This window comes from Brachyistius frenatus, unplaced genomic scaffold (assembly GCF_029030835.1).
Source record: "Brachyistius frenatus isolate BFR_SWC_R1_liver_20210118 unplaced genomic scaffold, ASM2903083v1 Contig_55, whole genome shotgun sequence".
Taxonomy (NCBI): domain Eukaryota; kingdom Metazoa; phylum Chordata; class Actinopteri; family Embiotocidae; genus Brachyistius; species Brachyistius frenatus.
In genome coordinates this window covers 924,417-937,778 of record NW_027210654.1, presented here as the reverse complement: position 1 = coordinate 937,778, position 13,362 = coordinate 924,417, and the positions used below count along the sequence as shown (strand labels likewise).

Sequence of the window (13,362 nt, the reverse complement as noted above, 5' to 3'; positions counted from 1 at the left end):
TTATATGACAAGCTCAAGGCGAGTTCATAGACTATTTGTTTTCTGACAGACCTTAATGCAAATCTAATGAGTATTGATTTATTCCTATTCAGTTTCTCTGAGCAGGGATTGATCTGTAATGTCCCTCTTTCAATCAGTTATTCATGCTAGTTATCCCGTCCCTTGAAAACAACAATACAGTGTTGTTTCTGAAGAGGAGTAACGTTGCTTTGTCTTATCTTATTGATGCTTCCAACCGTATATCTTTTATGTGCTAACCCCAGCATTTACTCAGAGCAGGAAGTAGGGTTGTGTGAGTTGGTATGGGTTGATGACCGTCTCGTGGAGGTCGCTGACGGAGTCGTATTACAGCCTCCTCGATGCAACATTACTGCCTCATTTATTCTCCCTCCCTCTCTGAGTTCTTTCCCTACTTGTCTCCTTCTCGTACAGCCCCGAGGTGCATTACAGTGAATACTACAGCTACGGTTACATCACAACATGAATACAGGGATGCCCTACTATTATTTAGTGATATGTCTCTTTGTGCGGTCCACTGCATTGACACGAGGGGCTGATGGGGATTCGGAGGTTGGCTGACCAGAAAAGAGTAGTTACACAGTCCATTTCCCTTCTGTGCTAATTAGCATGTCAACTGTAAGGGCGCCTCCAATGAGGCGTTTAGAGGTGGACGGGAGAGGACAGAAGCAGGGGCAGAGCTAGTCAAAGAAGCTTTTCCGTGACACTAAAACCTGACCTTTACACTGCTCTAAAAGGGAGGACTGCAATAATGAACAGAGTGTGTTTGGTGTTGGGGGGTTTTCATGTTTGTGTCACCAGTTTGTAGCACCAGTGTGTCACTTTGAGTGAAAAATGTCAGAGATTTTACTGTTCTCAAGTGCTGACTGAAGGTCATTTCTTCAGGGAGTCCGCCATGAAAAGCCTCATATACTCACAGTCACAGAACCAATGATGCACGCAATACTTTGTAATTCAAACTCTCATCCCACTTCAGCTGTTTTTGAAGAAGCAGCCTGACGAAGAGGAGAGTTATACATACAGATAATCTCTTCAACAGCCAAAGGGAGCACTGATTAGTGTTTCACCATATGGCAATAGAATGTAATTTGAGGCACATTAAAAGTTATAAATGTGTTTTCTTTCTGAAATAAAGACATTTTCTGTAGTTAAAGCTGACATTTTTCAAGAATGTCACTTTTTGTTAATACTACAGCTGTCAAGGCTGCGTCTTTTTTTATTATTCACCTCAAGAAGAGGTTTTCGTAGTGATGGATGAGCAGAGCTTTTTGGCCTTTGGACAAGACTCAGGTGCTGTGGCTGTCATGCCCAAAGATTAAATGGTTCCCCACCCCACCCTCTCCACCTACCTGTTCCCTCCAGGATGAGGAGCAGATGCAGACAGAGTATCATCAACATTCAACCAGCGCCCACAGTCACACTGCACCTCCATGAATACAGAATGGATTTCTGTATTGGTTAATGTTAGGTCTTGTTTTCACTCTGCGTTCTCTCGCTCTAAGTTTATTATTTCCAGAATGAAGTCAGTTGTGGCACACGTTTACACAATAAGGTCAATTTTCCAGGATTTGTGCGCAGAAGACTAAAAGAGAGGGGGAGTGGCTGTGTTCTGCAGTATTCCCTTATTCCAGCAGCTCTGCTAATTCCCAAAGCTTCTCTTTTTTGTTGTTGTTGTTTTTCTTTTTGTGTGTCATATTATAGTATGAATTATGGCATGAGTTACAGCACACGCTGCAATATGCTTGGGGAGAATTGGGGAGAAAAAATATCTCTTCTCTAAGGCATTAAACATGAAGCAACAGATGTAAGGGGATGCGGAAGGGGTCAAAAATGAAAGCCTCGTTTGTATACCATTCGGCTACTTAATCTCTTCATGGCAAAGCTTGTAATAACATGACTGCTCCCTCTACAGTAACTTCCCACTGCTCTGTCTTGATGAATAATTTACTATATGAAGAGAAAAGTGTATTAGAAACTCCTTTATAAGTGCAGGTAAATAGTTATTTAACCTGTAGCATGGCATGCAGAGTAACCATTGATTGTATGTCTTTCAATCTGAACTATCCTCTCTTCTCGCTAGGTATCCGTCTTGCGCTCTAGTTTTCACTCAAGCGGATGTGCATATTTTGCATCTTCATCTTTCCTCTCTCCCTCCAGGGATGCATAATGCCTTCCATTACGTAACAGGAGCGTTTCCATTCACAGTATCACTGCTCCAGGAATAAACATATGCTCAGATATTCACCATTTTACTTTTATGCGTTTGTTAAGAATGTGTTGCACCCCTTTGTAAATCATCAAAAACGCACAAATACTGAATAATGTTTTTGTGCAGCTCATGGCTTTACTTCACCCCTTCGTTTTTTGTTTTGGGTTCCGGCCACCACACCTGCGGGCGAGTGAAATTCCTCCTGTTCGTTAGGAGCGCGGGCGAGTCTTCATCACATCGTGGTAAAATGTTATCGGCCATGTGCTTGTGCCAGTGTCTCTAACGGATGCAATGCTCCAGCAGCAGCAGCAGGTCAGATCTTGGCCGACTGTGCAGCACACAGACCATCCCTGCAGCAAGGCCACTCGCCCACTCCGTGCAGGGAATTAAGATAATAAACCTTGTAACACACACACACACACACACACACACACACACACACACACACACACACACACACACACACACACACACACACACACACACACACACACACACACACACACACACACACACAGACACTGTCATGCACACTAAAAACATGGATCCATAGTATCACCTTTGTCCATGAGCAGCTCACAGTGAACCCAGCAGGCGTTGTTGCACAAGGTCAAGCAGACTGACCCTGTAGAAAACTCTAACAATGTGCTTGTGATGCCCAAGTGCTTCACTCTTGGGAGAAATCCCAGGGCTGCTTTTCACCTCATTGCAGGCCAGCGATTTTCAGACAGTTGAAATACATTTGCAACGACGTACTTTGCTCTTCTGGCAGTCTCAAACATAGCCCGCCAAGGTCACCTCAGTTCATCCCACAAACCCCCTGTGCCCATTTAGAAAAATGATTTATGCTTATGGTTGTTGAGATTATTTAGTGCCGGTTATAGTTTTCTTTGTGGTTTTCTGAAATAAGTACACAAATGGAGAGATGTGGGTGTATTAAGCATATGGACAACTCTGTTGAGGAACTCTCTAAAGCAGATGCCCCCATTTACAGAGGCCGATGCTGTGCACTGTGACATTGAGTCTTGGACTCATTTCGATGCTGCAGGCGGTGAAAGGGAGCAGAGAAATGTGCTGAGGGTAGCACTCTGGCTTTCTATTTCACGCTATCGCTGCTGTATTGAGCGTTAGGGATTTCCCTTTTCCCCTGAGCTCTTCGGACCTTTGCTCCAGGTACTATGTGTGGGGAACAGGTTGAATGTCGAACCTGCCTGAGACACAAGCTGAGCCAGCGCACTCATGAAGCCCTTCAACTCGTGAAACTCAATGGGACACCATCCAGCCGTCTGCCCGCCTCTTAGGATTTTTGCCATGGCTGCACTGGCAGACCAGAGTGAGATATTTATACGAGCCAAATGTTTGTGTGCCTCTATGGGTAAGGAAGTTTATGTGGAGGAAAACAGGCAGTCATAAAAAGGCACTGCCTTCACATAAATAGATATTTATTTTTCTAACGTGTTCACTTTTTATTGTACTCAAATGCCTCATAAGATATCTTCATAAGCACCTTTGATGTCAACAGCAAGCGGCAAAATTCACATTTAATTAGCGCCTTGTGTGAGAAATGTCTCCCTCAGTTATCAGCTCCATTTATGTATTTATATCTTATTGTCCTCATTAGAACATCACTTGGATTTTTATAGGCCTTCATCTCTTTAAATGACTAAGGACACTGGGTTTCTGTGCATTGGTGCTGAGCTAGAGACAGGGCAGCTGCCTTTCCCTCATTTACCCCGCATCTGCAGCATGAAGAAGTAAAAGAGCTTTTCTCTCCTGTGCCAGTGTTTGTCTGTGTTTGGACCAGGCTTTTGGTCTTTGGCTCTGTGCTTTGTAGTCTTCACTTGGCTTGCAGGCCTTGTTTCCCCTTTGCATCGCTCTAAGTCTCCGTCCACACTCTAACTCTCTCTGACTGACTGTGGCGAGCCTTGCGTCCTGGCTCCAATCATGGGATGACTTTCCCCTTCTTGGTGCTCTCCTACTTGTTCTCAATGCATAATTGAAGTGCCTGTGGGTTCGTAGGCTGATTGAAGAGTCTTGTTGGGATGGTAGAGATCTAACAGCAGAATTAGTCAGGGATGTCTAACAGCTTTTCCTCTGCCATTGTCCTGGCTTTCTTTTCTTTCCGGTGTCTTGTCCTCTAAGGGTAGAGGCTGATGTCAGGTGTGAAAGAGGGAAGATGTGTCAGCGCAGACTGCAGAGATAACTCTGGACAGGCGGAGAAAGGCTTGTCTGTCTTTAATCCTTCCTGACGCGATTGATTTAGAGTCACTTTGCTGTGAATAGGCCTTTCAGCTCCCCTCTTGGGGGCGGAGAGGGAGGGAGGGAGACATGGCAAGCCCTGCATCATTGATAGGTGCATCACCGAAGACCCCTAAATGAGGTAATCCAGGCCCAGGCTTCAGAGTGCCCAGCTAAGGCGTCCAACCAGAACCAGTACAGCATTGCACCATTTTGGAAGCTTGACTAAGCACGTGATGGACCGCGGAAACTCTTCCTCTATGGAAACATATCAACACAGTCTTTTTGTCTGTGACATGTGTTTACAGACCCAGACAGATGCTGAGAGTCAATGGAGATGCAGAGACAATATGTACTTGACCCTATAAAAGCTCAATTGCCCCCAAATTAAAGCGCACGTGTTCCTACAAAGCGCCACGCTGCGTTATCACTCGGCTGGCCGGGCAGCATGATTTTCGAGGTAATCTCTCGCATTGTGTGAATCTGCCAGGACTCCAATGGGTGAATGAAACTTTAACCGGGCAGATATAGCTTTTTAATCTCACGCTCCACATCAGTCTCTGCCCGTTATAATACATGCAGTGTTTATTCTGAGCCTGAGAGCACCTCCGCTGCCATCGCAGACTCTGTGAATAATTTACTTCTTATACAACTCACATTCGCTGTATACCATTCACTGGGGAATGACTGGGATGCCCCTCTGAAGCCTGGAGAGACGGGAGGTAGGGGGAGTTTACTGGAAAACTCTATATAGCCACGTATAGCTTGCGTATTTCTATGGAAGAAATACTGTGTAAAGGGATGGAGTGAAACACGTGGGCCTCATGATGTTTTTATTCATAAATGTACTTTTTGAAGCAACTTCAATCGCCCCAAGTACTGCATCCAGCTGAATACACGATTCACTTAAGAAAAACAAGATTTCAGTCATAGTCAATAAGAATACTCCACCGAACCTGTTTTTATAAGCGTAGACTTGAACATTTTGTAGCGTGCCCCTTTCAGAAAATTCTTCTTTTAAGCATTTATATTTGGTAAGTTGTGGTAAAGGGATGTTTCTTCAATTAGACAAATGTTTGCACTTGCATCCAACAAAGAACTGTCAATAGCAAGTGTCAAAAGACGAAGCAAGGATTGCTGCTATTGACAGAGTAATCGCTTTTAATGCACTGTTGGTTCTAATTCAGCTCATACGCTGCTGTGCACTGACAGCCAATTCAGGGAGTCAAATACTGCCATTTTGTCATAGCCACTGGCATCCGAGAGATGTGGTGGTTTGAGTGGTTGAATAGAACAAACACAGACTTTTACCCAGGCGAATGGTTTTCAAGTCTGAGAAAGCAAAAGCTACATGAATTTCTTTAAAGTAACATAAAAGCATTATGTATGTCACATTTTTAGCTTATTTAACGTACATAATTTATATCACATATATAATGTTACTTACACATGGCACCTTGTATGTATCTCTGAGATTTAGATTTGACTTTATTAATCCCACAGTGGGGAAATTCGGTAGATGTTCAGGAGATGCAACGGGCTGTGACAAAACAGCAATAAATGACACCCTGTGATGAGAATGAGTTGGTGGTGAGGCTGAACTTTAAATAGGGGAAAGGGCAATCAAGTGATCTTAACTGATGATAATAAAGGACCTAAAAACAACACGTTTCTTTAAGTTTGTCCAGAAGAACAAGGTTAGCCAAAGAATAAAGGAGTGATAATGTGAAAAATAATGTACAATACTTCAGCATCAAAGGAGATTTTTATGTTTGTTTGCTCAAGTGTGGCCACCGTGGAGAATGTATACTATGAAAGTACTTATTTATCAGGAGGAAATCTTTAAGAAATAACCTTCTCTGACAAGCACAAACAAACTGACTCTCTGGAGTGTCTACGCTTAAAAGGATTCCTTCTCTTTCACAGCACACTTCAAAGAAGACCTTTTCCACTTGCCTGGTAGAAAATACAAGTAGTCGGTCTTTACTTTGGGGCTTTTTCAATCACATTAGATGTTTACAGTTGTTATATTATGTTTGTTCTTCTGTGATTCTGGTTCCCTTTCACTGCTGGCAGCCCATAGCATTTATGGTAACATGAATCACTGGTTTGCAGGATCACGTTGTGAAATTTGGAAAACCTTCTTTTAGCTGCAGTGAATATCCTCTGTTTTCATTTTAGTGTAAAAAAAAAAAATGCCGGCTAAAACAAAAGATATTGTGTGCTGCAGCAACAGAGAAAAAACATTTCACAGTAAAAGGAAAGATGGAGTTGCAGTAAAAGTCTAAGGAGATTGTGAAGTGATAAAGGGGCTCCTGTCAGGGTGGCTTTTTCACCAATTTTATGGTTTATTGTTCTGTAATGGGGGAAGTGCTTCCTAATTACTTAAACAAAAGACATCTAGCAGAGCAAATGTCTATATATTATTATGCCTGTTTGAAAGAAGCTGTTTTCTCTCTACTGCAAAGTTAAGCAAACTGAATTACGAGGCTTTCAATGCACTCAAACAGACAGACAGACACACACACACACATATATCGTACACTCACTCAAACTTCACTAACTCGCTCAATGGGGGCATTGAGCTCTTGTGATGAGAGCGGTCTCAGAGGAGAGCAGTAATTTGACAAAAGCTGTCATTCTTTACGACAGGACGTGACTTCTCTGAGTGATCACTGTGTGAAAAGGTCAACGTCCGCAGCGTCCCACACACACAGACAAACCCAGATCCCCTTCGTCTGAGGGAGATTGAAGTGGGGTCGTCTGTCGGGTGGCTCCGTGTCACTGAGCCAGTAACTGCAGCCGCTCGGATGAAGGGTCAGCCTCTATCTTCTGCTTCTCTTACCCTGAGCCCAGCTTCTCTTTGTTTTAATCACGTTTCTCGCGTGTCCAATTTCTCCGGCTTTAATACTATATCCTTCTTGCACACACCCAACTCTTGGTTGACCTCTTTCACGTCTTCCTTTTGTTTGGAAAGTTGTCTTACATTTACTTTGTACAGTATTATTGCAATTATTTTCACCTTGAGCTTATTAACGTGCCCCTTGCAGCGGGCCCCCATTCATCCAGCGCGCTAGAGTCACATTTCATGTTCTCCAATTTCTTCCAGCAGAAAGTTAATGTTGCACTACTCCGCTCTTCTCTCTGCTGGGCCTTTTTGTCACTTCTTCAACAAATGACATTTAGACACCTGACTCCATTCTGTCTTGCTGAGGAAGTGCTTTCAAAATATTGCCTAACACGTATGAAAAGGTCACATATTCTCTCCGCCTACTCTTACACTTTGATTGATTTTCCAAAAAATGACTCCATATCAAGCGCAATTACGTGCGCCCACATCCTTTTCTCTTGTCAGAAGTGCTGTTAACTTTCTGAACTCAATTCAGCGTTAAGAGCCGTCAGGTTTATATTCCAAACTGCAAAGATTTTTTTCATTATCGCAGCTGGAAGATATGTTCCAGCCTAAAACAGGAAAGTAACCCTCAGACTGATAAGTGGGTAGGAATCTGCATACATGCATGGGAACGAGACAAAACAGAACAACAATCGGGGCAAAACAGCTGATTTGCTATGTGTTCTCCAGTAACTAAACAACGACATTTGGAAAACTAGCGTTCTAAGAGACCAAAAACAAAATTTAATAATGGACCTGGAAAGCTGCATCCCCTCGGTGGCTTAATGATGGGTCCAAAAATGGCCCTGAAAAGTACGATACATGGATCAAGAGGACATTGGAAGCATATAGCCCCGAGCATCTATTGTAGTTGTTTATGTCTACACAAATAATTAATGTAGAATTATAATACTGTGTTACAGCATGTGTAAATGAGCAGAGAGGGACCCTACAAACAAATATAGTCTGATGTAAAATGTTGCAAGGTTAGTAGCATTGAAGGACATTTGTATTGAGCGGATCATATATGCACTCACATCACATCATAAATTGTAAATTGATTATTATAATTATTGCATAAACTGTGATTTTTGTACTTCCGTGTCCCTTGCAAATATAGAAATAAGCCAATTGGTCCCTTAGGCTAAATTTAAATCAATACTCTGCGCCATTTACAGTCATCTGATTGATTTCGCCTTGAAAGTAAGCTTCCTCTGTGACGACTCACAAACCTTTTCAGTATCGGGGGTATCCTTGATTCTTCCCTGCAGATGGGATATCGAAATATGACCGTCATATAATTAAAAGAAGATAAAGAGCTCAGCTGAGGGAATTCGAGGTCAAGCTCAGGCGTACACGCCAAGGTCAGATAACCAAGATCAGAGCTTAAACTAGAGGTATTTCCCCGTGGCACCGGCACAAAGGTCTGCTGACAGTGTGTTGTTGTTGTAGTAGTAGTAGTAGTGCTGTTAGTGGAAGCAGGGCAAAGATTAGATCGGTGCTCCTGGTAGGCTCAGATCAGACAGATTGAGCGGGGGCTGGGTGGTTTCACAGTCACTTAAGAGAGCGACACACTTGGATGGGCTCCCTTCACTGGGCATTAAACACAATTAAGAGGAGGCACTGTATCCCTCTCCACCTGGACTCTTAAACCTCCTGGTGCTCGCCCTCGCTCGCTGTAAATCCACTCTATCTATCTGGCCTCTTAAACTTACTATTCGTGCCACCTGCTTCCTTGAATCCCTCCTCACGCTCTATATAATCTGGCCTTCTGAATGGAGCCAGCTGCCTTTCTGTATATTAGCCGCCCTGCATAAGGACATGACCTTTATCGGCGTTTTCAATTGCCGTTTTCATTCTCCTGTTTTTAATCAGGGGAGTATAAAGAGCTCGCGGGGGCCTTCCAAGAAATACAGGGGCCTCTGAATTATTTAGATTAGGAATAATTGAAGTCTCTTTAGCACCACTGCACCTCTCTCCCCGGATGGGTCTCACACAGACCATTCACTCATATAAGGTGAGAAATCCAATGTGACTCTACTGTCATTTCTATGTAACTAAATAAGTGTCCTCCTCTCAAAGGCTAATGGTTGGGGCCTGTTTGCAGCCACCCAGTGACTTCGACCTTGACAGCAGACTTTGTTTGTTAGAGCACAGACTCCAATCTTTTACGAAATCAGACACAGCCAATCACTCCTGGAATGTGAGCACTCTCAAAGAGGGCTTTTAGCGAGCCTGGGTCATTTATGCACAGTCCTGGTTCTGTCTCTCTGTCCTCACTTATAATACCATCTAGTCATTTCTGAGTCCTCTGGAGAGCGAGTGTATCACTCATTCGCCTTGGAGTGCTGGAGTATACGTAGTTAGGGACTCTCAAAGTCATACCTCACAGCTCAAAGGTTGCAGGTTAATGAGTGCGAGACTGAGCTCGACTGACACTTGAGGGGGGGGCTGCTGGGACTCCGTTTATGTATCTACAGATCCTATAGGACTCATTAAACCCGTGGAATCTATCACCACCTCATGAGGCTCGCAGTTGAAACCCCAAAAGTTGCTCTTACACATCATCACCTCCCATCACTGAGTGCTACTTTTGAGCTCAGTGAATTTCTAATGTGCTTTAAGTCACTTTGTTTGCCTGCGGTGCGACATAGCTGATCAACAGACTCGTGCCATTAGTCAAACCGCGGCGACACTTATTTGTTAGTGCTTGTTTGGAAGTGCTGAATGTACAGAGTGTTTTCAGGTTTATCATCCGCTGACAGTTCGACTTTGTCAGCTTCTGAAATTAGCTCTGTGTGTGGTGGATTCATTATTTTATTGTGGAAAAAGGAAACAGTTTTAAAGAGAAGCGTATTTCTCCATAATCCTTCTACCTGATGATGACCGTGTCTGTATACTGTATATGAACGTGTGCCTCTGTGTGCGTTTGTCTGCACGCACAGCAGGTTTGTTGTGCATATTGCTGACAGGCATTAAAGTGTTCTGGCGCAGCAGTGCAAAGATGAGAATGGAAGAGGGAAGCGCTGTGAATAGAAGGGAAGAAAGGGCGGCTCTGTGATGATTTACTGTGGTCCCTTTCCATATTTTACCTCATTTGGCTTTTTTTTATTTTTTTTTATTCACAGCTAGATTGCCCTGGATTTTTCATTCTATTAGGTGTTCGCAAAAATGTCACCACTTAGCTCCTCGTCTATATTTCACCGTGTGGTGGGCACGTTGTACGACTCTTATCTCTGATAGATGGACCAACACATCAGCAGGCGTGACACTCCACTCCTCCAATCAAAGCCTTCCATAAACACTTCCTTGCATTAATGGACTCACATTGCATACTTCACACACACATCAGCAGGGGCCTGGCAGGGTGACAGGGTGAGATTAGGGAATTGCTCCCTCTAGGTGAAGTTCAACTCCACTGCAGGTGGTTCTGGAAAAGCTAGGAAGTTTTTATTTCTGTGGGGTTTGGCAGTAATTACATCTCTGTTTGTTCTGGATTTAACGTAATCAGCTCAAAACGTGCACAACCAGCACGGCCCAAGTCCAATTTTTGCTCTAATCTCTTGCAGAGCTGTTATTGGCTAATCATAGTTGTAATTGGTGTTAACCCTCTTGTTTTTTTGAGCAGTGTTTGGTGATGTATGATTGTGTGGGCGATTCCCCAGGCAGCCAGAGGGAAATTGAGACTGTTGCACTGGGCTTTTTGAGCTTGTGTTTGTTTTAATCTAAAGCTGACCTTACTCTGAGGATTACTATATTGTTCAGGGGTCTTTATATTAGAACCAAAGCATTTGGTTGTCATCATTTCTGTAACTAACCCTGAAAAGAGCTTGTCAGCTGTTTGTGTTTTCACCTCGTTGTCTCTCTTCTCTTTTACCTTGCAGTTATGCGGCTGCGGTCTGCTCGGAGTTGGCATCTGGCTCTCCGTGTCTCAGGGCAGCTTCGCCACCTTCTCACCCTCATTCCCATCCCTGTCAGCTGCCAACATGGTCATCGCCATCGGCGCCATCGTCATGGTAACAGGCTTTCTAGGTTGCCTGGGTGCCATCAAGGAGAACAAGTGCCTGCTTCTGAGTGTGAGTTCAATCTAGCTACCTGTGCCACATTCCATAATGAATAAGAATCTCGCAGACAACTGTCTTTGCACGACAACTCCTCTTTCACTCCCCCTCGCATCCACTTACGTCATCCATGCAAATGTTGACTGAAATGATTTGTGGAGACAGATTACCACACACACTGTTGTATTCAAAAGTTTGGGCACCACAATGGAAGTTACATATTTCATTGACTTTTAAAGTGAAGAGAAGGGAATGCAACCCTGCAGCAAACAGACATTAAAACGGTCTGTTCTTCAAATGTTAATGCGTTGATACTTTTTTTATGTCATGAAATTAAACTAATTGTGGTTAAAAGTTTGGACACCCAACCAAATCACTACTTAGTAATCCTATGTATCATAACTTGTAAATGTGTTTCATAGACATATAAGACTCTTTTTTTTACTTATTCATTCAATCTTTTAGTCTTGTCTATGTAATTTGATGCCTGAGTGCGCACAAACATTTGCATACAACTTTAAGTGTATATACACCAAGATAGACTGGTCACATAGGCCTACCAGGAGCTCAGCAGAGTATTTGTATTTTATCCTCAAGGATGGTAGGTGACTGACGGGAGGAGTTCAGTCTGCATTGTATTAAATCTCAGGAGCTCACAAAGGACAATTAGAGACGAGCAATTGGATTCTCCCTACGCAAACATGTCATTTCCACGGCTGTGGTCACAGCCCAGTGACAGGACTGTCACTCAGGAGGCCCTTTGTGTAAAATACGTGGGCGAATTGTTGTATGTACATAACGTACTAAAAAGGCACTTGATATCTTTTAGCTAAATAATGGAGAATGTTCTTTTATTGATTACAACAACTGCTTTGTCCTGACATTGTACTGCTTGCCCAAAGTTGTACAAGTGTTTTATCTTAAGCACAAGTTAATTATGAAAGTTCACAGAGCAGAAATGAGGTTCGCCTGGATCCGCAGCTGAAAGAATAACAACTTTCATGTATAGAGAGTTCAAATGAGAAGTGGAGTTGGGGCTCCGAGTACTTAACATCACAAACAGCTCAATCCCTTGAAGCTCTTGCATCAGTCAAAAGCCGCACCAAATCCTTAGTGTTAGACATGGCTTCCTTCACCTGCCTAACAACTGTGAAGCAGAGAGAGGGAAAGAGCAGTGCAGGGAGGAAGAGGAGGGGAGGAGGGGAGGAGGAGGAGGAGTGGGAGAAAAATGGCTACAATGAGAAAAAAAATAAGAGACTTAATGGAAAAGTAAAAGTTCTGATGTTCCTCATTAAGTTTCTTGCCGCATCTATGTGTGATAGCGTTCCATAATCGGCCGCAATAATTTAGTTCAGTGCTGCGGTGTCTGATAGTCGTCATTGTTTTTGGTTTTTCTTCATCTGTCTGTCCAGCCATACACATGGGGGAGGAAGAGGGAGGAGGGGGGAGGGAGGTCAGTACGTGGAAACATCAGAGCGGGTTTAGATCTCCAAAAGCAAACATCTGAGCGTTTACCTTGACATATTATCTCTGAAGTTGCTCTGCGGACAGCTCTCTTTGGATTAGAAGTATTCAAAGCCGAGACATCCTCTGCAGCAAATTTTCAGTCTGTCTTTTTGGCTGCCAGAAATTGTTTACTGAGACAAATGAAAAAACAAACAAAAAATTGTGAAAAAACACTGAAATATCTGGCTGAAACTGCATATTTTTAAGTCCTTGAAAGTGAGAACATACACCCACAAAGCTGAGAGAACATATGAATACATTCATCTCACAGAGGTTCGTCCAAAGCAACGACACTTTGCAGGAACTGTTCCTTTAACTTTCTGCACCAGGAAAATGTGACTGTGAAGGTGCAACAGTGGAGCACTAAACTGGCAACCTAAATACTCATCCGACGACTGTCACAGCTATCTCATCCGGGCCTTGACACAAATAATAGC

General features: G+C 43.3%; 1 protein-coding gene across 2 annotated transcripts in view; it reads left to right on the top strand.

Moving 5' to 3' along the window:
- Nucleotides 1-13,362, top strand: part of tspan9a (tetraspanin 9a) — a 159,460-nt gene that overhangs the window by 125,433 nt on the left and 20,665 nt on the right. For both annotated transcript variants that reach the window (XM_069705307.1, XM_069705305.1), the window contains one exon: nt 11,243-11,434. In XM_069705307.1, coding sequence (XP_069561408.1) covers nt 11,243-11,434 — 192 coding nt within the window. The remainder of the gene's footprint in view (nt 1-11,242; nt 11,435-13,362) is intronic.